Raw genomic sequence first — 27,190 nt, 5'->3', positions numbered from 1 at the left:
GAATGGAAAAAGTTTGTGTTTAGCTTGAAATTTTAGTTTAAAACACTAATTTTCAACATGAACCTGTGGCAACACAATGTGCAGTCGTGGTTCAGTGCACCTACACTGAGAAAATACTGGCAGATTTTTATATTTTTGATTATGACAGAGAAGAGCTGTGTGCAGTTTTAACAGAATATGTGAACACACATCAGGTACAAATAATCATATCGTATTTGAAAGTCTGTTGTGGGTCTGAAATTGCATTTTAAATAGTTCTTTATTAGCACATGATGATTGCTTCTGTCCTAAACCCATAGCTTCACATTGATAGAACATTTTCAGTGGTGTTTTTCGGTGAAAAGGGACCTTTGAACACGTTTTAAACATCTTTTAAAGACATACTTGACATATTGTCTTTGTACAGCAGATTTATTTCACTCAGGAGAAGCATGCCTGTAAAAACTTCTTTTCTGATATCCTGAAGTTGAGGTGCTGACAGTGAATCCCAGTCCAGCTGCTACTGAACCTCTGCAGACAGCATCAAAATGGCCAACACACTCATATGTTCATACTGGTAGTGTCTGTTCTTTTTGATGGCATGCAGTAGTTTCAGCACCCACTGATGTACAAATCCTTCGTCTGTGAAATCAAATATTCCAGATGCGGCCACCAAGTGTCCCGTCCAGAAACTGGACTCAGCTGTGAGCCTGGATGTTGTCCCACACTCGAACTACATCTGGATAGTCAGTGAGAGCTTCTATTAGAGTCGACGCAGCGTCCAGCTGCTCCTGGTCCAGAGACGAGTGGTTATGGGGAACGAACTCCAGCCCAGCCGATGAAATCTGCATCCCCAGCTTTTCCAGTGAGACCCGAACCTTATGCAGCTCCGTCATATCACAAATAAACTGAAGATTGAGAAGGAGATCGACATGTCAGTTAAACGGTATGAGCTAATTATTGTAGATTGATGGTTAATAGGCCAGTTTATTAATTGCATTTTAGGACCTAACTCTGAGAAAATGGTCATGCAGAGTTTAATTCTCTGAGGTAATTATAAAGGGGATTGAAATGCCGCTCTTCTTAGTGATGTCTTAGTGATTACTTAAAAAAATAACTGAGTAGAGCCTGATAACAAAATTATGCCTGAAAAAATGCATATCTTTTAGACTTTGTAACATGAATCAGTAAGTTTCCAGCTATCCCTATCAGTGTGCAGTGTTGTAGTTAAATTAACCAATCAGTAATCTATAAATAATAATTTTGGGTCAATGGTGATGACAGGCAAAGCGATACAATCTGTTTTTAGAAACTTGTGCAAAAAGGTTGTTTTTTTTTAATGTAGAACTATTTATGAGACCCTTTCTTTTTTTTTTCTTTGAGACCCTTTCTAATATTGACGTGCCGTAGAAAATACACTCAGCAGACTGTATTAAATGAGTAAATGGAAGTGTTTATTATAAGGCTGTAGATGAAGGTGGGGCTGTACTGGGCTGCTTTATACTGAGGTGTTTTAATTTACTTAACTGAAGGGGCAGAATATTCGAAACATTTCTGACTATAAAGACTGTTCAGAAAAATAAGGGAAATAAATAAAATGATGCTTTGGAAATAATAGCAGGATTCTAATAACTTTACATGGAAATTTTGGGTTAGTGGACAAAAAAATATGTACCACTAGATTTAAAATGTTGCTTTGCATTTTATCAGGATCGCAGGTTTCTCCAGTTGGTCAGCCCATTAGTAGATGAAAAGGCCGGTGCCGGTACTCTATTAATTTAAATAAAAATGAAAATATTTCTGTATCTCTGTGAGTCTGAGTACACTTGGGCTCAGGCCATATTTCTATCAGGATTTCACTCCGCTAACTGTTTCTCTCTGACCTGCAGTAGCGGCTTCTCCTCCTCATCCTCGGTCTCCAGGACGTCTTCAGCTCCGGCTTCGATGGCCAGTTCCAGAGCTCTCTCTGTGGAGACGTTCTGACCAGAAACCAGCACCACCCCCCTCCTGCTGAAGTTGTGGCGGGCTCCTTCTGACAGCATCCCTCTGAAAATGAGTATGCAATTTTTCATTTCATTTTCTTATTTTTCTTTCTAAAGTCCCTTAATGGGCTACAGTTAGATAGCTGCAGATAGTGGTTGGTTAAAAAATAATGCTGTTGTTTCAGTTTGTCAGAGTCTGAAACCGTAGACCAAAGAAAGAATTGTGAAATTTCAAAAGTCCTTCAACTACTCATCTGTGACATGCTGTGCTGTTGGAGGACCTTAACTAAATCATGATACTTCCTCAAAATCACTTTATTCTACGTGTCTTGTTTACCAATTTCCCAAAAAGGGTTTACAGTAATGGCATTCGGTAAACTAATAAATTATTCTGTGCTCCTTGGTGCTACTGAGAAGTCATTAGTACTTCAGCTATGACCCACATCCACATGACAAAAATTTAGGAACTTTTTGGCTGAACTGCAGGCAGTGTTTACGCAGCACACCTGAAACAAACGTGGTAACAGAAATAAAAATGTAAATGTTGAAATAACTAGAACATGTAAATCCTCCATTTCTTCCCAGTATTAGTAACATCTGTGGACACCTGGAAAAATGATGCACATGCTGAGCTCAGGTTCTTTTAACCCTTTAAGCTTCAGTCAATTCCAGCCGTTTTCAGTACAAAAAATCGCTAATATTCTATTTTTAAATAAAAAAATTACGAAAAATACGGGGAATATTGGACGGGCATCGCGAGGTGCTTTTCCTTGAAAAGGACCGATTCGGGGATTTTATACCGACTTCAGGACATGTTTTGGACAAAATAGTTTCCTGGCTTGTGTCATCTGGATGTAAAAGGTTGGATTATGGCCGTTTTTTGTGGAATCTTTTTTTTTGTGTATAATAATGAACCCGGAAATGTGAGTCGCGCTGTGTGCGTTGAAGCCGTGTATAGAGAACGGATGGATGAATATTTGTTTTTGTCGGACAAATGTGTTTTTCTCACCCGCTGTGGTAATCGCATCTGAAAGTGGTTTATACCGGCGGATTCATGAGAATCTAAGCTTTCCATCGGTGTATAGTGTTTGTATAAGCGCGTTTGCGGCCATCGGACATTCTTGAAATTCCTATGCAAATTAGTAGGTGTACCGCCGGCGGTACACTGAAGCTTAAAGGGTGAAGAAATATTTCTTGTTTGGTGATTTCTGGCAGTATAACTTTATCATGCTACACAAAGTTCACTCTACTTCCAGCCATGGTTGAGCTGTTTCTATAGAGGTCCAGGACTTTATAATGCTGTGAACAATGAGACCACAGTGAGTAAAAACATGACTGGAGTGAGTTTAGAGCAGGGGTGTCAGACTCATTTTAGTTCAGGGACCATATTTAACCCAATTTGATCTCAAGTGACGAGTAAAATCAGAGCATAATAACTTATAAATAACCACAACTCCAAATGTTTCCTTTGTTTTAGTGCAAAAAAGTCAATTCTGAAAATGTTCACATTTAAGGAATAATCTTTTTACAATCCATTACGAACAAAGTAAAATTTCTTAAGAAAAATTAATTTTAACAATATCATGCCTCAGTTTATCATTTACATATTACAATTTACAGATCACAGAGTGTCTATAAAGGCATGAAACATTTAGTCACGTGTAACTTTAGTATCTGGAACTGAATGATATAGTATTTTACTTAAAAAAAGTAAAAAAAGCAAGACAAAATATTACAAAAATGAGACACAAAACGACAAAAGCGAGAAACAAAATGACAAAAAATTAGACAAAACAAAAAAGAGATAAAAATAGACAAAGTTACAAAGAGACAAAAATGAACAAATGACATCAAAAATTACCCGAGTGTGAAACAAAATGACAAAAACGATACACAAAACCATAACGCAAAACACAAAATGACAAAAATGAGACAAAAAAACACAAGCGAGACAAAATGGAAACACAAAACGACAAACACGTGAGGCAAACGATAAAAGTCAGACAAAAAAAGACAAAAAACGACAAAAATGAGACACAAAATGGCAAAAGAACAATGAGCAATACAGTATTTTACTTATTTTACTTTCTGATCAAAACAACTTGTCATAATCTACAAATTATTTCAAATTTACAGTTTTGCAAATTATAATTTGCAGTTAATGTCTTCTCTGTAATTTCTATACTTTACAAAGTTGTTTCACGGGTTGGTTTTGGTCCTCTTGCTGCATGTTTGACACTACTGGTTTAGAGGGTAACACACTATTTTGGAAAATAAAACGCAGAAACGAGCACTAGACTGAAATCAGCTCAGTTACTTTGTGCAAACTTTCAGATAATGCATGTGGACAAGCTCAGACAGACCTCACTGCTGGCTGCTCTTGTTGTTTTTCTCATTAACTGATTGTATTGATATGTTTCCAACAATGCTGACCTATATTACTTATCTCATGTATCTACTGTATGTACAGGGACATCTAGTGGTTACCGCCTTCAGCAGAGTAGCTGCTGCACTGACCTCCATCATCAGCACACCTCGACATTCTGTGCATTCTTTCCCTCTGTCGTCCTGTACACATATATGTATATAACCTGTGTGTGATACTGTCACTCATCTGAAACCTGAATTTCCCTTTAAGACTCACTTCCTATTTGAACCTCTCCAGCACTGTGTAATCTTGTTTTGCCTGATTATCAACAAATATCTCACCCTTTCATTTGTTTCCTCAGTTATATCTCTGATGCTTTATGGAGGCTCAGATGTGTTCAGTTATTGCCTTCAGACTGAGTCACTAGTATTTGTGTACAACTTTGTGCGCAAGTGCCAGATTTTTGGGATGCCACTCTACTCGAGCGCGGGAGGCAAAAGCACAGCTTTGTAATTTTTATCTGTTACCTTACAGTGTGTGGCAAAAATGGATCACAGATTTTTTTAGTGTCAAGCAGGTTAGCGCATCAGTAATGTGGTGAAATTGTATGAAAACCTCTATTTAGGAACTTAATTTACAGTCGAGCCCGAAATTATTCATACTCCTTGCTAATTTTGACTTAAAGTTACTTTTATTTAACTAGCAAGTTTTTTTTTTGGATTGAAAATGACACAGGTGTTTTCCAAAAAATAATGAGATGATGTACAAGAGGCATCATTGTGGACAAAATAACTTCTCAGCTTTTATTTACTTTTAAAAGTAACTCAGTTAAAATTTGCTAGGGGTATGAATAATTTCGGGCTTGACTGTTTATATTAGGGCTGGGACTTTAATGTTAAGAAATAACGCGTTAAAAAATTAACGAATTTAATTGCACCTTTCTCAGTTTCCTAATTTCTGGCACACTGGTAACGCTGATGCACACTCCAGCCCAGTAGGTGGCGGTAATAAGCCGAATGTCGCTTTGCAGTTGCGAAGAAGATCTAAAGGACACACTGCAGATGTGTCGGACCAACATGGCGGCTCGGTCGCAAACTTTCTTTTATTACAAAAACTATTCAGAAAAAAAGTGTTTCTGAAAGCATTTCAGGTGAGAAATAAGCTGTTGATTCTGTCCTCGTTTTAGTTCAAAGACGGACAGTTTAGACCTCTAACGAATGTTTTGCGATATGTCAGACCTTTCCGCACTGCATTTGCATAAATGTAGCAACTTTATGCAAATAAGCTCTGGGTCAAAATACCATATGTTAGCTATTACAGCCCTGGTACCAGCAAACGGTGTAGCCATCCCACTTTTCAAGACATTTAAAGTGCTTACAAAAGTCTTAAAATGTTGAATATAATCGCTATAATTGCGCTTTAAATTTGCAGTGATCTGTGAATGTAGTAGACTTAGTAGAAAAATGCACAGATACATCTAAATAAAACAAACATTTTTGTTGTTTAGGTTCACCTACACACGTGGACAAAATTGTTGGTACCCCTCAGTTAAAGAAGGAAAAACCCACAATTCTCACTGAAATCACTTGAAACTCACAAAAGTAACAATAAATAAAAATGTATTGAAAATTAAATAATCAAAATCAGCCATCACTTTTGAATTGTTGATTAACATAATTATTTAAAAAAAACAAACTAATGAAATAGGGCTGGACAAAAATGATGGTACCCATAACTTAATATTTTGTTGCACAACCTTTTGAGGCAATCACTGCAATTAAACGATTTCTGTATTTGTCAATGAGCGTTCTGCAGCTGTCAACAGGTATTTTGGCCCACTCCTCATGAGCAAACAGCTCCAGTTGTCTCAGGTTTGATGGGTGTCTTCTCCAAATGGCATGTTTCAGCTCCTTCCACATATGTTCAATGGGATTCAGATCTGGGCTCATAGAAGGCCACTTTAGAATAGTCCAACGCTTTTCTCTCAGCCATTCTTGGGTGTTTTTGGCTGTGTGTTTTGGATCGTTGTCCTGTTGGAAGACCCATGACCTGCGACTGAGACCAAGCTTTCTGACACTAGGCAGCACATTTCTCTCCAGAATGCCTTGATAGTCTTCAGATTTCATCGTACCTTGCACACTTTCAAGACACCCTGTGCCAGATGTAGCAAAGCAGCCCCAAAACATTACTGAGCCTCCTCCATGTTTCACCGTAGGGACAGTGTTCTTTTCTTCGTATGCTTGGTTTTTGAGTCTATGAACATAGAGTTGATGTGCCTTACCAAAAAGCTCCAGTTTGGTCTCATCTGTCCAAAGGACATTCTCCCAGAAGCTTTGTGGCTTGTCAACATGCATTTTTGCAAATTCCAGTCTTGCTTTTTTATGAGTTTTTTTCAGCAGTGGTGTCCTCCTTGGTCGTCTCCCATGAAGTCCACTTTGGCTCAAACAACGACGAATGGTGCGATCTGACACTGATGTACCTTGGCCTTGGAGTTCACCTTTAATTTCTTTGGAGGTTGCTCTGGGCTCTTTGGATACAATTCGAACCATCCGTCTCTTCAATTTGTCATCAATTTTCCTCTTGCGGCCACGTCCAGGGAGGTTGGCTACTGTCCCGTGGGTCTTGAACTTCTGAATAATATGAGCCACTGTTGTCACAGGAACTTCAAGCTGTTTAGAGATGGTCTTATAGCCTTTACCTTTAAGATGTTTGTCTATAATTTTTTTTCGGATGTCCTGGGACAATTCTCTCCTTCGCTTTCTGTTGTCCATGTTCAGTGTGGTACACACCTTTTCACCAAACAGCAGGGTGACTACTTGTCTCCCTTTAAATAGGCAGACTGACTGATTATGAGTTTGGAAACACCTGTGATGTCAATTAAATGACACACCTGAGTTAATCATGTCACTCTGGTCAAATAATTTTCAATCTTTTATAGAGGTACCATCATTTTTGTCCAGGTCTGTTTCATTAGTTTGTTTTTTTAAATAATTATGTTAATCAACAATTCAAAAGTAATGGCTGTTTTTGATTATTTAATTTTCAATAATTTTTTATTTATTGTTACTTTTGTGAGTTTCAAGTGATTTCAGTGAGAATTGTGGGTTTTTCCTTCTTTAACTGAGGGGTACCAACAATTTTGTCCACGTGTGTATATGTCTATTCATCAATTGAGTTGTCAACTAAAAATTTGAATTGAAAAACTTCACTTATTGTGACAAATATTGCTGTTTCACAAAAATGCGATTAATTGCGATTAATTAATAACAAATATTCTAATTAATTAGATTTTTTAAATCACGTCCCACCACTGTTATATTTATATATTCCTACCCGTTCTTGGTTAACAGGCGCTTGACTTCCTGGTGGGTGCGTGAGTTGTTGTCAGTCAGGACCTCGATGAGCAGCGAACACCCACCAGGCCCCCGAGCCTCGAACATGTGCTGGGTCGCTGGTTTGGCCTTTTCCTGTTGAACCGCAAAAAAGGCACAAGAGGGATGTTTTGTCCAGCATATTATACCAACACAAATCTGACACAAATTCTTAATTTATGTTACATATACTGTAAAAAAAATCTGTTAAATGAGGAAGTTTTCATTTGTATTTCACTTTTTCGTGTATTTTTGAAATACACAAAAATATAAAAACTTTTAATGTTACTGAATTGTCAAATAACATTAGGAATTTGCAAATGTAAAGCCCCTTTTAAAGAATTTTGTTGTTGCATAAAAAGATAATAAAATCAATAAGCATATTTACAAATTTATTCAAAATTCAAACATTTCATTTTAATTTGACAGATGAAAAAGTTAAATTCAAATTTTAATGCAGTAAATATATTTCTTAAATTAGACACCATTATTGACAATTAACAGAAAAAGTATTGGCTTTGCAATTTTATATAGATTTGTTTGTTAAATGAGGGATATCTTGTATAAGAATTGAAATTTAACAAAAAATGTGGAATGAATGTGTTTTCATCAGTGTATAAATCTGTAAGCACTGGTAATCTATCCATTCTATCATTCATCATTATATCTACCTGCATTGTTATATACTATAGTTAATTTCACTGTTTTACACATGTAATTATGTTAATATCCTTCATGTAACATTAAAATCCAGAATAAACATACTGTCATGTAAAGCTAAGATTTGAAAAAGTATTTTATTTAGGGAATTAAAATACCTTTTCAGATCTTTTTCAAATCTTTTGTATTTTTATAAGATAGTTGTTAATTATTTTTGCCTTGTTATTGTTATTCTTTTAGTTTGCATTTTTTTTTGCATCCATCCTTATTCTCATACAGTAATCAGTGCACGTGTTTGGTGTACAGATAGGTGATCAATTAGGGACTGTTTTTGGAGAAGCCGTCTTCATGCCTTTTGTAGATTTCCAGGCACTCGGAGGGAACAGTGGGGTTTATTTATTAATCTTTCTGTGTGCTGAGAACTTACTGCACTCTTGATTGCAGCATCTACTGAAGCTTTGGGCATGTTCTTGCTCCTGCACTGCTCCAATATCTGAGCCAAGTGTAGGTTCAGGTCTGGGTTGGATCCACCTTCTGCAGATGACAACCACAACTTAACATCAGTCAACAACAAAAACACACACACACAAAAAAAACACCCGAACTGTGACTAAACTGAACAAAACCTACCTTTCACAGCTATTCTTATCATCATCCCAAACTTCATGATCATCTTCCCCCTCGCCTCATCTTTGGGACCCTTGATGTTCTTCACCTTCGACCACTTGTTGTGTCCTGCGCATGAGGCGGCGCTCAGCAGCAGCGTGCGGACCAGAAGAGTCCTCCACACCGGGGACGGAGCACAGGAGGCCGGCGGGAGGACGGAGTCTGGAGCCGGGAGTCTGCCGGAGACTGCGGCCAGAGCTGGGGGTCTGAGGGTCCTTAAAGACCGGAGCAGCGCCGGAGCCGCCATGCCCTTCACACCGTCAGTAAACACACGTTACTGTCACTCTACTGCACATGCGCACAAACACTGGGTTGAACAGTGAGTCAGAGGACCTAAACTTCACAAAATATCATGTCTTATCAGGAGATAAAGGAATAAAACAGCTTCACATTGTCTAACTTACAGCCAGGAGAGCAGCCGCTACTGTCCTTGTGAAACCGGCGCTTCCTAGTTGCGGTGACGTCAGATTGTGGTCCATCAAAATAAAAGCTCTTATAACATTTTATTTTGAAATGACATTTAAATTTGACAGTCTTAAATTTTCATTAATAAATAGTAACTTCTTAGATATATTCAGTTTATTTAGTCTTTGAGTCCCTCAATTGATTTAACGAGCACAAATGGATAAAACTCAAAACATTTTTCTGCTATCATTGTTAAAATTACTGTTATTATAATCATGGCTGTGATTATTTTTATGGTGGACCGCAAATACGTAGCACTTTTGAGACACTGAAAATTAAATTTTGTTGGCTTCATTATGCCATTAAAGTGACAGCACTGAGCCATTCAGACAATTTTCCCTTAATATTCTTCAGACGTACCTACTACAGTGCTGAAGAGATAAGAGTGAAGTATAATGCATAATAAAATAACTATCTAAAACTAACAGCAGCTAATTAAAGTGTCTAAATAGCTAACAGATCTGTTTCGCTCTGATTTCTTAGACAGAAAAATTGAAAGCTCAAAACTCAACCTGAGTCAACAAACTGTTTAACTTCAGCTGATAAACTGTGACTTTGTGTAACAGCTCACCTGTCTAAGGTACTGAAAAACACACAGTGTGATCTATTGGTAGATCCTGATCGTTCTTTCTCTATGGAAAGGATTATTTAGAATCATAACTAATTAATGCATAGCATAAATGCACACCACTCTCTCAATTTGGAAACACAAATGAATCCTGTTGCTGTCTGATGCTTGAGGTACCTACTAAACATGACGAAAAAGTCATAAACAGCTGATAGCACCATTCTTCTTCAAACTTTGTGTTAAACTGGGATGTTTTGGGACAAATACTGGGGCAGAAATGTGACAAAATCCTTCCCTAAATCACTTCACACAGCTTAAAGTGCTGCTGTTTGTACTATGTTGTTTGTCCTGTATAATCTCGTTCTGCTATCTATTTGTTGCAATTTTCAAACTCTCCTTCGGTACAGGAAACAATAACAATCACGTCCAGGCTTGCAACCTACAATACTAAAATTTTCAAGTTTTGATAGGGACTTGGATCTTTCTTTAAGGCAGCTCTGCTAGTTTCCTTTTGGTGAATTATCCGTTTCAGTAGCACCATTTGTATCCATGTGTCCAAATATTCCATGAAAACTTTTCACTGTCACTGTTTTACTGAGACACTGTCACTACATTCTGGGCTTAACTACACCCACGATGACGCTGAACAAGCCATAACAGTTTTTCTCGCATAGCAAAACAGTTAAAAGTAACACTTACATAGTGAATGAAGAGAAATACGTGGCCATTGACAAATTTATACCTGCAGTTTTCAACTTCACTGCCAAAATAACTTAGTGGTAACTTGTTTCCGGTCTGTGCAAAAACAGTGATAGAAAACTGTTGTATTAGTTTTAAAAAATCATTTAAAAGAAAACTAGAAATTGAAAAAAATTAGAATGAAATTCCTTTTTTAGGCAGTTGTTACCTCTGGTAAATAATCAGAAAATGCAGCCAAGCTTATCGTCTAATAAATATTTTTTCTGTGCAGATTTTCTTTTTTTGTTTTATATACATGTATTTATCTCAGGCATGTTCTTCTATAGTTTCCCTTTTCCAGCTCAGGATGTATTAAATGAGGAATTGTGTAATTAATCCTAAACCATGAGAACCTGGAATCTCTTTGAGGACTCCTCTCTAGTCAAGCTCCGAATAGACTAGGAACAGACCACACAAAACAACAAGTGTAACTGGAAATGGTTCAAAAATAACAACAATGCAAGCCCAAATATTGTTTATGTTTCCCATGTAATTTGTTACATCTTGCAGTGTCAAGGAGGTTAGCGCTACAGATTCTATCTAGTCCATCTTATACATCTAATAGGCAGAAAGAGTATTCATGGTGAGTCTGGTCTGTATCACTGTTCTATAAAATGTCCCAGCGTGGGAATTGGAGGAGAAATGTTGTTGTCCTGCTCTGGAAGAAGTATTAAATCATAGTGCCTCTATTTACGATGACGAGGTTTAATAATAGGCCGATGACCCGCTCTGTAGTCCATATTGAGTCCACATGTGTTCTTCAAAAACATTCTGTATGTACTGGATTCCTGAAGAACACGTGTGGACTCAATATGGACATAATTATCAAAGGGATAGTAAAATCCGTGAGTTTGGAGAAACTGGGTTAAAGCAGACAAGTGCAAAAAACAACAGACAGATGCACAAACAGGACGGTGGAGCAGAGACAGATGACCACAGCAGAGGAGCACAAAGAGTTAAATGAATGGAAGTCACAACCAATCAAAGCCAACCCATCTCAACCCAACAGCCTCTGGAGCTGTAAAAAGAGGAGGTTTTCTCCACGGGGCTCCTCTCTTTCCTCCACACTGACGGCTGCATGTTCTCTCAGACCTGATTGGGAATGACCACCGAGCTTCAAGCAGAAAACTGGAAAAAAGCAAACATTTTCAAAGCATCATTTCTGGATCTTAAGAGGCCCTGAAGCTCAAGAAGATCCTCAAAGAAAGTTCTTACTGACTGATAAAAAAAAAAAAAGCACAGAAGAAGCACTGATGGAACACCAGAGAAGAACAAAGCTTCAATTTGGGACACAAGTTCCTTCAACACAACCAGAGGAAGACAAAATGATCTGAGAACGTTGAGCGTTGTTCTGTTTAAGTGGACAGTCGAAAAGACATCATGTTGTCTGCACAGGGAATTAGTGTTTTGGCTGTTTTCCACAGTGTAATAACAGTTACTGCACTGGTAAGTGTTATTGTATTTATCTTATATATTTATATTATTGCGTTTCTGAGTGCTTTATTTATTGGATGAGTTTAATAACTTTAAATTAATTAGTTGAGAAACAGAATCTAGGTAAAGTCAAGGAGCAAAGCCGATTTTTTTTCTGTTTTACTTTTACTTTTTGCTGTTCAAGTAAACATAATTTGCTTAAATTCTAACAAAACTTTCGCAGATTTTATTTTCGCAAGTAAATTTTTAATTTTACAGCTGTGAACATTTTCAGAGGAGACATTACGCATTTGGAATAGTATTAATTTTCTTCCATTTCTGCTGACAGACTGGTGAGCACAGCAGTTGGTAAATTCTCAGTCTCTTAGTCCACTGCGAACCCATCAAAGGATGGATTTTTATGTTCTAAATTTAAACTTTTCACAGAGTAGCATCACTTCTTACACTTTATTAAGACCCTGAGTCAGAAAGAACACCTCCATTCTGCTGCACTTTGGGCCAAATATAGAAAATTTCATGTATCTGCGACCCGCTTTGGATCGTTTGAAATTTGGACATAGATTTATTGCTGGCTGCAGGAAATATGCCAGCTCTTCACCAGCAAGACTCAGTAGTGCCATGCTTTTCTTTTTGTTTAGGAAATGAAGTGATATACAGATACTTTTTCTTAGCAGTCCTGCTGAGGAATTCAGATTTTTCGTTTTTAATATACACTGTTGTGAAGAAATATTCATCCTCTTCCTGTCTCAGATTTTCAAAACAAATTTAAGAGAAAACAAACAAACAAAACAAATATGATTCAAATGAGTATTATTACTATTATTCTATTTTATTTATTTATTTGTTACTGAAGTGAAACTTATTAAAAAAAGTAATTGCACGCCTGAACTTACTAGCTGGTTGTGCGATCTAAATCGACATCTGCAACCAAACGCTTCCAATAACTGGACATCTGCCTCTGACAGCAGTTTGGTGGATTTTGTCCCACTTTTCTTTGCACAACTGCTTCAGTGCAGCCACAATGGAGGGTTTGAGTGCATGAACTCCTCTCTTCAGGTCCCTCTGCAGCATTTTTATCGGGTCCAGGTCCAGATTTTGGTGAGGTCACTCTAAAACTTTATTTTTTTTTCCTCTGGAGCCACTCAGATGGTCTTCCTCTCATGCCTGAGGTCACTGTCTTGCTGCTTATCCCAGCTGTGCATCAGTTTTAACTTTAAGACTGATGGCCCGAGCTTTCCCTTGGGGATTTTCTTTTTTCTTTTTTCTTTTTGGTCTGAGAGCCGAATTGATGCCTCCCTAAAACATTACACTACCACCTCCACGCCTGACTGCAGGTATATTGTTCTTTCTGTGGAATCATGTGTTTGGTTTAGATGTGATGGGGCCCCTGTCGTCCAGACAGTTTAACTTTCCGCTCATCTGTCTATAGCACATTCCCCCGAAAGGGTTTCAAGGTCAGCAAGGTGTGCTTCAGATGAGCTTAATCTCCTGCACTTCACCAGTCTCCCTTTGAAGCCATATTTGATCAGTATCTTTGGGATGCTGCAGTAAAACTCGACTTTATTGGGTGCTTGTGTGCATGTACAAGGAATTTGACTCTGTTTTCTGTCATTACTCTGACAGGACTCACAAAGAAACCACCCCTGCATTTAAAGAAGTGAAACAAGTTGAAGAGAGCAGAATGTTTTGCTAATATGTATGGCAATAGCACGGCATGTTTAAAAGTCGAATTGTGCAGATGCTGATGACACACTTATAAATACAGCTATAAATAAAAAATACAGGGTTATTTAGATTTTTTATAAGGAGTTATGAGGGGTGATAGTGCAGTGGAGCAGAAAGCCACATTGCAAGAATGGAAATGTAAACCAGTATGTAACATACGGTATTTCAAGAATTCAAATTGTCATATGCAGCAAAACTTATCAGTGAAATTAAATTCTTGATTTGCTGTATCTTTATTGATTTAACAACTTCCAGAATAAATCTAGTAAACGTAAACAATAAATGTAAAGAGTCTACTTTTGCAAAAATAGCGCAAAATACAGAAAAACTGTATAAAAAGGCATGTGGAGTATTTATGCTGCAAAATATTAGGATGTGCTCATAGGTACTGAGGTAGCAAATGTTGAATATACAAGAACAGTGCAAATAGTCTATGGGCAGAATAATAAAATATATGCAGTATTTATGGTGCATAATGTACTCTTCTGTAAATGCCTTGGTTCAGGGTTTGACGTCCAGAGATTGGAGCTGCACTGATCGGTGTTCAGAGTCATAAACGCCCTTCTTTAGATGTTTTCTTTGGATCTTTTGTGACTCCCGGAGGAGTCGTTGCCGTCTGACACCTCTGGGAAGATTTACTGTCCTGAGTCTTCTCAGTTTTACTGTCTCTCATTCTGTGGAATATTTCATTTTCTGCACTAAAATAAGAGAGAGTTGTTTCAAATGATAACACAAAAATGCCTTACAAATTAAATTAACAAACAATATTAATGCCAGAGCTTTAAATGAAATGCACATAAAGCATTTGATTCCTTTCAAATGCATTACTTCAACTTCAGGTATTCTAATTAATCCTATTTAAACAAAACAGCAGATGAGCAGCAGCAGAAAAAAAATATAGAAATGTGGATGCAGTAAACCTAATTTTTGCAGTTTCACTGAAATTAGAGTACCAGGGGCAAAGTATACAGCCATCACCAACCCAGAAAACTAAATGACTCCCTTACTTCCACTTCAGCTCAGTTATACTGATGCTTTTCAGTCACCTTTTTCTTCGTCTTATTTGGATTTTCCTTCAGTCTTGGCATCGTGTGCTAATGGTGAGACTTTTTAGGCAACTCTGAGCGTCTGAAGTGATGCTTTAATTAAACAGAGCTGACAGTATTCCAGTCTGGGTGTGTCTCATCCAGCTGTTATTGAATTAGTTTTTCATATTTAGTATCTTTAGGTGTGATATCTTTTCACTCAGGCCATTTGATATTCAAAACATTGAATTATCCTTTACACTTAGTGTTTTGTGTTTACTCAGATTGTCTGTGTTCTAGATAAGATTTAGTTTGAAGATCTGACAACAAGCTAATAATTGGTAATAAACTAGCAAAAAATATGTTTATGTTTGTTTTTTTTTTGCGAATTTGCCTGGAAAATATCCCAGAAGGAACATTATTCTGAAAGGCAGCACACACTCACTTGCATATAAAAAGACAGATGTATAACTCTTTCTGTCAGGATTTCAGATTTTCACTACACAGTAATCATGACCAAAAGTAATCATGATGGCAGCATTTTTGTGATAGCATAGAAATTTTGAGTTGAAGCTAATCCTGTGAGATTCATCTCTGATTATTGTGTAGATTGTCTTTTTTGGGCAAATAAATTACAGTCAAAATAGCATAGAGAGATGGAGAGAGTCCTGTCAAGCCATTATTTACATTATTTTCAAATGTACATTATTAACACAACAATAATATTTCATTTTTAAAATGTGTAGTTATTGCTAATCCCATTAATGGCTAATTAGAGGATCACTGGGATGCACATGAGGCTTCTCCCTGACTGAGACAAACACCTGTAAAAATCCACCGCAACAGCCCTCAGCCTCCTCCTTTTTCCTCACGAACCTTTTAACCTTTTAAATGCTAAATAAATAATAAATCACCTTTCACTCATTGACGCCTCAGAGCATCAGACATCGTCCACAGCTACCTCCCAGACTCATCCCTTCGTCTCCTAATCCTTGTGCGTTGTCAGACTTTCCATCTCCTCATCAGTCAGCCTGAAAATCTTCTGAAACAGACTTGAGTGATTGAGATTAATAGTTTTGCTACAGAAGAATGTGTGTAATCCTCGCTGTCTGCATGTATTTAATTGATTTACTGTAATCATTTTTAATCAGTCGAAGGAATTTGTTGCACTTAATTGCAGATAATGTGTAAATAGAGCGCACACTTTGAGTATCATCAACACAACCACAGTGTGTCCACAGTCCACAATTCAGCAACAATGAACTGTTTTAGCGGCTCAGCGTGTTAAAGTTAACTGAGAGTCCCAACACAAACCGCCACAGGATGTGACAGCAGCTCAGACTCCACATTATTGGAAACACAGTTCGCCCCCTGGCAGTTTATTTTACTGACCAGTGCCAAGAATGTTACTTATCACATGTCCAGTTACATGGATTGCTCAATTTGGGATTTAGTCTGTTTAACAAGAGTGAAAGTTTTCTTTAGCTGGAATAAGGCAGCTGTGAGCAGCAGATCCTTTACATAAGTGATGTGAAAATAAAACTCTGGCTTAAAAGTGCAGCTGCTTCATCTGCTAAATATACTGACACTGTAAAAGTGGGCGTTCTGCAAAAAAAAAAAATGGCTCCGTGACCCTAAAACTCACTAACAGGTTTGAAAAGAATGTTGTCTTTTTAAAAAATGACAAATATGCACCTTTCGTTAGAGCCTGTCTCTGTCATTAATGTGACCAAATCTAAGCTTACAATTGTGATATTTCATCAAAATCGCTCTCATTCTGCATGTCTCACTTAAAATTTTGCCAAAAATAATGTGTCTACTCTAACCAGAATCTATAAAATACAAAAAATTCTGCACTTATCAGGACAACTGTGAAGTCATTAGAGATTCAGCTGTGACCAATGCTTATGTGACAAAAATTCTGGGACTTTTCAGCTGAACTGCAGGCTCTTTACACAAACAAGATAGGAAACAAGTATTGAAACCAGTTAAAAATGTAAATATAAAATACATATATAACGTAATAAAATTTGTAGTATTGGTAACACCGGTGGACACTTGGATTCCATTTTAAAACATTTTTGTAAGATACATAATCAAAGCTTTTCAACTTTTGTTTTGTTCTTTATCAAGATTTCTGACATTCAAATTTTACAATAATGAACAAAAACATGTGACATTCTCTGTACATCAAGCCATGGTTGTCTAATGAGGGTGAAGGAATTTATATTGCAATGAAAAAGGAGCCCACAGTGAGTAAAAAGAGGAGCAAAAAACATGGAAAAACTGCCTGGGGTTCAGAGGGTTAACAGGTTTATATATTCGCCAAGATTATTAAGTGTTTCAAATCATATGTGTTGGATAATATGGACCTCAAAACCCAATTTAGATAAAGTGATGTAAAGGAAAACTTGTCATTTCCAGAGCTGCTGAAAGGTCACAGGTTGTTGGACAAAGCAGAAGTCAAGGAAGATTATTGTTCTGAACTTTTGCGCTGTTTTTTCCTCTTTCTTTGCCATTATTCTATTGTGAGCTCTACTTCCTGGTTGACTCGCTGCTGGTTTTGCTGCTCTGATGTGAGACCTGAAGCCAAGAACACAAGGTTGCTTTTGTAGACCAGATCTCACCTGCATGGCCAAGATCCTGAGGAAAAGATCCACGTGAGGCCACCGGCAGCCTCACCGCCGGACAAAAAAGGGGTTGACGGGGGTTCATCACATACCGCACCTTCGCACAACTATTTCACAACACCTGAAGGCGGCGCATGGAGGTGTTTGTGGTTGACAGATTACCATGGTTGGAAAAAGACTTCAGAGAGACTTAATAGAAAGCTTGAAACACTAAGAAATCGAAGGTTGGCAGCTGCTAAGAGGAGCTGAATTGTTCATACCTCAGCCTTCATGATTTATCCTGTTCATTGTTTATTCATTGTCAAATCTGCCTTTTTTCTAGCCTAGCCGCTAGTCAACCCACGGCAACGAATTTAATTCTCTGCCAGGGTGGGTCTAGTTACCCTCCATAAGGCTCGAGGTTGGATGCTCCTAAAACTGGCCGGACCAATCACCATGAAGTGTAGAGTCAGAAGGCGGGCGTACAGACAGTCGTTGAGCTCCATTAGCACCGACTCTGAATAATCTGTTAACATGTCTGTAATATACTTGAGCTTCACCCATTGACTGTATAAATAAGGCTTCACCGAACTACCGCATCCTCTGATTTCCGGCGCTCTAGGAGCCTATTCGTTGCGTTGATTGGTTGTATACCTACCCAATTGCTGCAGAGTGATTTGAAAGACAACCTTTTAGCCCGCCTCCCTCCCTGTCGAGCGTGCCTAGACCCTTGCATCTTCAGAGCATGGGTCTAGCGCGGCTAGGCTACCTTTTTTCTGTTGTGTTCTATCTAAATGACAACAAAGTTAGTGTATTAAAATGACAGCATTGCCTGCTTTTCTTACTTTCTCTTCATCCTTCGCTCTTATTGGCCTTTTACAGATAGACTCAGATGATGTCATCACACGAGACGAGCAGATCTACGTTCTGATTGGTGCTCATGCCAGGTGTGAAAGGAGCATCCAGGCACAAATGGCCCTCATTACAGGTTAGTGTGCTGCTTCTGATCATTTTATAAACGCCTCTTCAAGGAAAAATGATTAAAACAAACAGTCAAAACCCAAAATATAATAGATATTTCTGTAAAGACGGATTATATAAAATGAAATTCAAACCTTTTCTTCCGGTATAAGTCACCACTGGGAAGCTGCAATGTTGTCCATTCTCTAATTTCCAAAAGATGAGACTGTTAAATAACATCGTTTACATTTCCACTAAGGTCAGTGAGTGCATATCTAAATATATAACCAGAAAAAGTATTTATTGCATCAATTATTTATTTGGGATCAGATATAACACCCGTCCAATATCCTGCTGACCAGTATCTGTCTGATTACACAGTTGAATTTCGGCGCAATAGAGGAGCATTTTTAATTTGGACTCTGACGTAGAAGCTGATGTTAGATAAGTTTGTTCAGCGGTGCAGCCGGAGGAAGATTTTATAAGATGCAGACGCACTCAGCAGAGAAGCAAAAGTGGAAAAGTTGAATGTACAGCGGGTCTCTAAATCTAACACAAAACTTTATGTCAAGATAAGAAAAGATAATCCTTTATTGCTCCCCACGCCAGGGGAAATTTACACAGTTACAGCAGCAGCAGTTTTTACAGAAGAAACACATGCATAATAATAATAATAATAATAATATGTACAAGGATGGACATGAAAAAGAATAAATACAGTATTAGTGCACTGTAAACAACAGCAATATGAAGGTGAATAAATGCAAAAAACACACAGAGACTCTGGTTTCCATTTATTGAAATGTAATTATTTTACATTTAAATTAAAAAAATATATATGTTCACAAATTTACCGCAATTTCAAAAATGTCTTGCTTTTAATTAAAAGATGAAGCTGTTGAATTCGAGTTAAATATTGTAAATATATTTCTAACATTAGACACAATTAATGGGGAACCACTATAATTATTATTTTCGATATATATTTAGATAATGCCTTTGTTTCTACGCGTGTAAATTTCCTCCCTTAAATATTAAAAAACTAAAAAATACAAGTTACGGCAAGGCAAGAAAATACTACTGTTTAATATTACTATTTGTATGAGATTGTGATTTTTTGTTATTTTCCAGCATGTTTGGTGCCCAAACTTCTGAAAAATGAACTATTCAAATTTTTACAAACTATTCTTTTAGTCGTTTCCCATTTTGAACTCACTCCCACCAGACATCTGAAATATTCACTCTCTGCCTCTCTTCAGATCAGGACTCAAAGCTCATCTGTTCAAGGCTGTTTGTCTCTAATTGTCTCTTTCTTTATGTATGGTTTATATCTTTATGTACGTATGGTTTTTATCTGTTCTGTTGTGTTTGCTTTTCCTGTCAAGCGACTTTGGGTGTCAAGAAGGGCACTTACAAACAAAATAATCATAATTATTATTATGTATCATTTCTGTCTGAAGAAGGTGACTGTGTCCCAGAGTGGGACGGGATCATCTGCTGGCCGCGGAGCAAAGCCGGTCAGCTGGTATCAATTCAGTGTCCAGAGTACATCTACGACTTCAACCACAGAGGTAGGAGAGCTCAGAGACGATAACACACAGAAACAATCCTGATGTGTGATCTGTATGTAGTTTCTACCAGTAGATGACTCAATAAAGCCGTATTTGACCAGCAATGGCTTTACTGTCATTTATGTCGTATCACAGACTGTGTTGTTTTGTGGAACAGGACGAGCCTACCGCCAGTGTGATGCTTCAGGGAACTGGGAGCTGGTTCCCAGCATCAACCGCACCTGGGCAAACTACACCGAGTGCACCAGATATCTGAGCTCCAACCACAGAAGCCACGAGGAGGTGTGTTCATGGACATTCATCTGGTTGTGTATACAGTCTGTGTGGGACCTGTGGCTGGTTGAATGTGTGTTTGAGTGTATATTGTCATTAAAACAGGGAAGAATTGCACTTTGTAGATGCCTTTTCAACAGGAGCTCTTTCTCAGCAGCTGAAGTATTGAAATTCTCTTCAAATGCAAGGAAGTGTTTCACCCATAAAACATGTTCATTTCCTGATGTTTACAAAAAAATTGATGCACTTCATTTTACCTCCTTTATTCACTTTCACTCGATCTGGTGCATTTCTTTGCATCTACACACTAAAGAGTGTTTTTTTTTTTGTTCCAGAAAGTGTTTGAGCGACTCCACCTCATGTACACTATCGGCTACTCCATTTCTCTCGCATCTCTGCTGGTGGCTGTCTCCATCCTCTGCTATTTAAAGTATGAAACCTCGAAACTTCCATCCAAAGCTCTACTTTAAAATGCTTTTGAGATACTTAGTAATGCATTTAAAACCATCCCATCTCTCTGCCTCTCAAACAGACGGCTCCACTGCACTCGCAACTACATCCACGTTCACCTCTTCACCTCCTTCATATGTCGAGCGGTCAGCATTTTTGTGAAGGATGCCGTGCTCTACTCCATATCTGATGACAGAACTGAGTTCACAGCAGAGAAGCCCCATATGGTAAATAATAAAATATATGTCTTTTCCATATTCATCACCATTTGTCCAAAGTTTTATTTGACTTTTTATAATGTTTTATAGCAATAGTTACGAATAGTGGACCAGGATTCAGTGCATACATGCTCATTTAGTTGTATGTTATGTGTGAAATGAAACATAAAATACACCTTGTCCATCTTGTAGATCCTACATATAGGCATTATGATCATGAAGCTAGAGATAGATGCACATTAGCCTAGCTTAGCATACAAAAATAAACAGGGTTAACACCAAGGTGGGTTCAGGTGGAGGCCAGAACATCCACCTAGCATCCACAAATTAGCACATTCTATCTCATTTCCTTGATCTATACCAAAAAACAGAGCATAATGGCTGCAGGAATCACCACTGGTTGCCAAATAACTGCTTTCACACCTGTACAATGGCATAATGTCACATTATTTGGAGCCAAATGAAATATAAAGTGGTACTGATTAACTTTAGTGGCTCTGGTAGGCAGATTTTGTCTCCCGTTCACTGTATGATCAAGTGAGGCTAACGGTTTCCTTCTGTTTCCAGTGTTTATGCTAAGCTAAGCTAATTCTATTTGCTCAACAGGCGGGTGATTAGTATCAATCTTCTTGTCTGAATCTCTGCAAAAACATCTTAGAATATGTGTCCCAAAATGACAAAGCATTTCCTCTAGTCAGTTTTTTTGGATAATATATATATACCGTAATTTCCGGACTATTGAACGCACCTGAATATAAGCCGCACCCACTAAATTTAAAAAGAAAAAAGTTTTGTACATATATAAGCCGCAGGTGTCCACATTGTAGCATGAGATATTTACACAGAAAGATTTTATTTAACTTGTGATTAAATACATACTTTTTTTTCCAAACAGTGCCTGCAACACGGCAGTGAAACACATTGAGTCAGTTCACGCTGCCAACTCCAACGTCTCACCGTTGATTCATTGATGCCAAGTTAACAGGCAGCAGCTCTATTTCATTCTTCGACAGGCAGATCAATTGCCTTTAACTTAAAAGCCGTGTTACCGACCTGATTCTGCCAGCCGCGAACCGTGGTTGGGCAGCCTCGGGTAGCGCTAAAACTTATCTTTGAGTTTTTTATTGTATTATATTGTATATCATCGTGGTGCATTTCGCTCTGCCTCCGTTTCCACACTCGTTTCTGCAACACACACACACACACACACAGCTGCAGTGCTCCTCCTCACGTCACACTCACACACGCACATCCTCTCTCACACACACACACACCGTAACGTGCCCAGATTAAAGGAGGGCAGGCTTGGCCTGCAACAGCTGTATCATACATTTCTTCGTGTTTTCCATGATGAGGGTGTGTGCATGAAGTGCAGAATGATTGATCTGAAGAATTTAGTGTGTGTTTGATTTATTTCGAACAGTGTCTGTATTGGTCTGATGTGACGAGGCTAAACTTAATGATGGCATGAAGCTCGCACGTAAAAATCTATACATGAGCCACATCTGTGTGTAAGCCGCAGGGTCCATAGCGTGAGAAAAATGTAGCCGCTTATAGTCCGGAAATCACAGTACATTTACATGTGGCTACACGGTGGTTAACACTTTGCTTTGCGTTAGAAGATCCCCGGTTCACAATAGACTCCTGCCCCCAATGACCCCAATGAGGATTAAATGGTGTATAGATGATGCATAAATTTTTTACACATATGTTGTCCGCCTTTCATCTGTAGTTGTTTGTTCTCTGGTTGTTTCCTCTGACTGCCGTTTTGCGTCAACAGGCTGGTTGCAAAGTGGCGGTTACTCTGTTCCTGTACTTCCTGGCAACTAATCACTACTGGATCCTGGTGGAGGGTTTGTACCTCCACAGCCTCATCTTCATGGCCTTCCTGTCTGATAAGAACTATTTGTGGGCCCTGACCATCATCGGCTGGGGTAAGCAGCACCGGAGCCGCTACGTTGTGGTGGACCTACAGATGGTCGGTTTCATTTTCTTATCTCTGTTCATGTTTAGGAGTTCCAGCGGTGTTTGTGTCCATCTGGGTCAGCGCACGAGCTTCACTAGCAGACACTCAGTGAGTCTTATGATCTGTTTATGTTCCTATATACATGACGGTTGTTTCAAAAGGGCTCACTTGAGCTGTCTTATGGCTGTTTGCAGATGTTGGGACATCAGTGCTGGAAATCTGAAGTGGATTTATCAAGTTCCCATCCTGGCAGCCATTGTTGTAAGAGAAACAAATCAAAATTTTAATGTCATGAACCCTCTGAACTCCAGCCAGCCTCTGCGTGTTTTTGACTCCTGTCACATATTCATTGTGGGTTCATTTTTCACTTCAATAAAGTATTAATATAAAGAATTGCTCCTCTATGAAAACAGCTCAACCATGACAAGAAGTAAAGAGCACTCAGAAATTAGTTTTGTGCAGAATAACAAAGTCATATTGACAGAAATCATAAAAAAAGTTTTAAGTTCTTACATTTTTAATTTGTTTCCAGACCTACTTCCTATCTGTTTTGTGTAGACACTGCCTGCAGTTCAGCTGAAATTTTCCCAGACTTCTTGCTTATGCTGAGCAGCGTGGAGTTTTTATTCGCTCTTTCTGAATCTAAATTATGTTGTAGCGACTTCAATGAACAAGAGTCGCTGAGAGACTGAGGCTTCTGAGATTTCCAAAGAATAAATGTAAGCATTTGTTCAAGAAAAATGATAGTGAACTCATGATAATGTGAACAAAGTCACAATCAAAGTAACCAAGGCGATCGAAGAAAAATAGCGGTCAACAAAAAAACAATGAACAAAGTCAAGACAGGTGAACAGGGGACTATGTTCACTTAATTTTCCCCGCCCATATGCATGTGACCCACTATCAGTCTATTCAACATTATAGCAAAAATAGTACCGTAACCAAACAAACACAAACAACTATTAATATAATAAAGCAGCAATTAATTCATGGCTCCTACAAATGGAGACAACTTTTTTGGCAAAAATTGAAACTAGCCATGAACATTAACATAATTCTGATGGGAAATCACATTTTTAAGCTTAGCTTTGGTTGATGAAACTGTATACTACACATGATTAAAGTATAATTCATCTGAAAAATGAAAATCTGAGGATTTTCTTCTGTGTTTGCAGCTTTTAAGTGGTTATTTTGGCGATGTTTTCTTCAAGACAGCATGCCTTTTATGCTCTTCAGTGGGTTTGGAATTCAGTGGAACATTTGACACTTAGTTTGAGTGTAAAATATTAACTTTATGCTTCTGCCCCTGCAGGTAAATTTCCTCCTTTTCATTAACATAATTCGTGTTCTGGCCTCTAAACTGTGGGAAACCAACACTGGGAAACTGGACCCCCGGCAGCAGTACAGGTAACTGCCCATTTCACCCTCAATAAAGTGAAAAGACTGTTTCTCTGACTCCACATGAATATTCACTGTTTGTTTCGCTCTGCAGGAAGCTGCTCAAGTCCACGTTAGTCCTCATGCCTTTGTTTGGAGTCCACTACATGGTGTTCATGGCTCTTCCCTACACTGAGGTCTCTGGGCTGCTGTGGCAGGTGCAGATGCATTATGAGATGTTCTTCAACTCTTCACAGGTCAGAAAGCATTCATGAACACATTATTATGAGCTATCAGAGCTCCTGCAATGTATTAAAAACTCTTCCAAACTCTCGGTTTTGTTTTTCCAGGGTTTTTTTGTGGCATTTATCTACTGTTTCTGCAATGGGGAGGTAATAAATCTGCAATCTATTTTGAAGAATTAGCTCAAACATGTTTTTGTCCTGTTCAAAAAGATTTCCACCTCTTCTTCTTGTTCTCAGGTGCAGGCGGAGGTAAAGAAGGCTTGGTTAAGACGCAACCTGGTGCAGGACCTGAAGCAGAAAGCCAGGATGACCAGCAGCGGCGGTGGAGGCAGCTGTTACTACGGCGGCATGATGTCCCACACCACCACCCACAGTGTCAGTTTATCCGCCGCCCGTCCCAGAGCTCTGTCCTTCACCAGGGGAGCGGTGGGCTCAGCTGGAGCTGCTGCTATGGGGTCAGGGGTCAGAGCGCCGCGCCACGCTTTCCCAGCCTCCCCCCACCAGTACAGCGGCCTGCGTGGACCCGCTGCCGGTGACACCGACACCCCAGGACAGGAACTGGCTCTGTGGAAAGCAGGGGGGGCTGAGTCTGGGGTTTTTGCCAGACATGCCAGAGCCGCCAGAGGAAACGATGCGTGTAAAAGTCATGCAGGAGAAGACCCAGACAACTCCTTATCTGTGAAAGAGCTGGAGACCATCTTGTGACGGATTGTTGCTGTTAAGAAGGATCATGTTGCATAAGCGAGATCTGGAGAGTGTCTGCTGAGAGGAGCTTGTGGTGAGACGCTTTGTGGTGAAATGTTTTGTCAACACTGAACACCTTTACTCATTAGAGCACACAGAAGCACACTCATGACTGTATGCTTAGAAGAGCTGTGACCATTACTCAGTTAGTTTTCAACTGTTAAATTAATCTTCTATTATTTTGATTAGTTGGTTTGCAGGGTAAAAGAGTCCAAATTCTCTGATTGCATCTTCTTACATGTTGTGTTTTCTGTCCTCTATGACAGTAAACAGAATGTCTTTGGGTTGTGGACAAAACAAGACATTTGAGGAGGTCATCTCAACCCTTGTGTCGTCCTGCGGGTCAAAATTGGCCGCTTTAAAGTTTGAAAATGTGAAGAAAAAAAATTTCACAGGGAAACTTCTGATGTTCACATTTTCAACATTTTTTTTTAATTTTTGACCATTTTTTTGGTGGAAATTCACAAAAAAATCAACCAAAATGCAAACTTTGCTGGATTTTGGTTGATTTTTTTATGAATGTTCTTAAAGAAAATATTAGAAGTTTTACTGATATATATGTAATCACTTTAGATATTTTGGGGATTTTTTTTGGGAAGATTTTTACTCATTTTTTGAAAATATTTATTAGAATTTTCTTGCCAAATTTCGGGGATTTTTTAAAAAAATGAAACTTTTAAGAGAAACTTTTAAGAAATTATGGGAATTTTCTTCCTGAAGGTTTTGCAGATTTTCAGAAATTTGGGGAATTTTTTTGCTGAATTTCTGGATTTTTTTCAGATCAGGAAACAATATTTTTTGATGCCCGTAAACAAGGACAACAGGGTTAAGCTTTGGGGAACACTCCTTAACATTTCTCACCATTATCTGACATTTTATTGATCAAACTAATCGATCAGTCGACAAACTCTCTACAGCTGTTAGTAGCCGCTGTACAGTTTAGTCATACATAACTCATGGACTTTGTTTAACTCTCAAGTTGTGGAAGCAATTTTCATGTGAGTTTCTTGTGGATGTCATTCTAATGTGCTTTAGTTTAATTTTTAGTTGCTGTGAAAGAAATGTAAATAGATCATTCCCTAAATATTCTGTGAAGAGAATCCGGTGAAGTCAGAGGACAGACCTGGATGTGTAAATAGTGTTTTTCTTGTCCTTCCTGTGTTGAATTTTCCGGGCTCCACCGGCTGGCTGACCTCTGTATTTCAAAGAGCACTTCCTACAACGCCCTGTTTCCACTTATTTGTTTTATATTTATAACAGACAAAATGTTCGATACTTTCACAATCCTCATGTCGTAGTTTGATCATGTTAAAGAGTCCGTAGTATCTAGACGTGCCGTCTAGATGAATCTGCACATTAGTTGTTGCTGTGTTGCTGTGTTGTCTACTCGCTCCTATTTATCACTCTGACAGCACCCTGAGGGCGAGACGCACAAACCTTTTGCCCCTTGCAGGCCAAACCCAGCTCCTTCCTCCGTGTAACCTCTGCCCTGAATGCCATCACGACAGCGTCCAGAATTTCACACCCTCCCCTCAGGCGTCGGCTCGGAGATGGAGGCACCTGAGCTGTTTGTAGACCTCGAGGCTGAGCGACAAACCGGCAGCACAAGACGCCAGTATTCACACGATAGACACACAGAGAAACTGTACCTGTAAATATTTTAGGATTATTTAGGAGCCCAGAAAAAAAAAGGCGCTTGGTCTGTGTTTCTATGAAATGTACAGTGTAAAAATAATGATGGTAATTTAATGAATGTTTTGTCTTCATGTGTCAAATAAACTCAACTTCAAACTGAA

The 27,190-nt window shown here is 38.5% G+C and overlaps 2 protein-coding genes across 3 annotated transcripts; one reads left to right on the top strand and one right to left on the bottom strand.

Annotated features, from left to right (window-relative positions):
* Positions 1-240: 240 nt before the first annotated feature.
* Positions 241-9,520, bottom strand: LOC110955432 (translational activator of cytochrome c oxidase 1). The gene is made up of 6 exons (XM_022200429.2): positions 9,431-9,520; positions 8,991-9,276; positions 8,788-8,894; positions 7,663-7,796; positions 1,863-2,025; positions 241-887 (listed from the first exon to the last, which is right to left on the bottom strand). Exons 1-6 carry the CDS (start codon positions 9,503-9,505, stop codon positions 678-680), a joined length of 975 nt encoding a protein of 324 aa, XP_022056121.2. The 5' UTR covers positions 9,506-9,520; the 3' UTR covers positions 241-677.
* pth3r (parathyroid hormone 3 receptor) lies at positions 1,927-27,190 on the top strand. Of its 2 annotated transcripts, none has more exons than XM_051939638.1 (13): positions 1,927-2,035; positions 18,473-18,578; positions 20,011-20,121; positions 20,279-20,403; positions 20,730-20,824; positions 20,927-21,071; positions 22,843-22,996; positions 23,076-23,136; positions 23,223-23,289; positions 24,341-24,435; positions 24,521-24,662; positions 24,756-24,797; positions 24,888-27,190. In XM_051939638.1, the coding sequence occupies exons 2-13, from the start codon at positions 18,563-18,565 to the stop codon at positions 25,353-25,355; spliced, it is 1,521 nt and encodes a 506-aa protein (XP_051795598.1). In that variant the 5' UTR covers positions 1,927-2,035; positions 18,473-18,562; the 3' UTR covers positions 25,356-27,190. The 2 variants fall into 2 exon arrangements, with proteins under 2 accessions (XP_051795598.1, XP_022056120.2); XM_022200428.2 differs by lacking the exon at positions 1,927-2,035 and adding an exon at positions 9,169-9,285.

Source organism: Acanthochromis polyacanthus, chromosome 19, assembly GCF_021347895.1.
Source record: "Acanthochromis polyacanthus isolate Apoly-LR-REF ecotype Palm Island chromosome 19, KAUST_Apoly_ChrSc, whole genome shotgun sequence".
In the NCBI taxonomy this organism is placed as follows: Eukaryota; Metazoa; Chordata; class Actinopteri; family Pomacentridae; genus Acanthochromis; species Acanthochromis polyacanthus.
The sequence above is the reverse complement of the archived record's forward strand: the minus strand, read 5'-3'. Positions and strand labels throughout refer to the sequence as shown.

What these genes read in the sequence shown, in the direction of transcription:
- LOC110955432 (XM_022200429.2), bottom strand. Translation starts at nt 9,505, where the DNA reads ATGGACCACAATCTGACGTCACCGCAACTAGGAAGCGCCGGTTTCACA. An exon ending in TAGCGGCTGCTCTCCTGGCT is followed by an intron (nt 9,277 to 9,430) that starts GTAAGTTAGACA and finishes GACGGTGTGAAG; the next exon opens with GGCATGGCGGCTCCGGCGCT. An exon ending in AGGAGAAGCCGCTACTGCAG is followed by an intron (nt 888 to 1,862) that starts GTCAGAGAGAAA and finishes CTCAATCTTCAG; the next exon opens with TTTATTTGTGATATGACGGA.
- pth3r (XM_051939638.1), top strand. An exon ending in TCCATCCTCTGCTATTTAAA is followed by an intron (nt 20,825 to 20,926) that starts GTATGAAACCTC and finishes CCTCTCAAACAG; the next exon opens with ACGGCTCCACTGCACTCGCA. An exon ending in GCTTCACTAGCAGACACTCA is followed by an intron (nt 23,137 to 23,222) that starts GTGAGTCTTATG and finishes GGCTGTTTGCAG; the next exon opens with ATGTTGGGACATCAGTGCTG.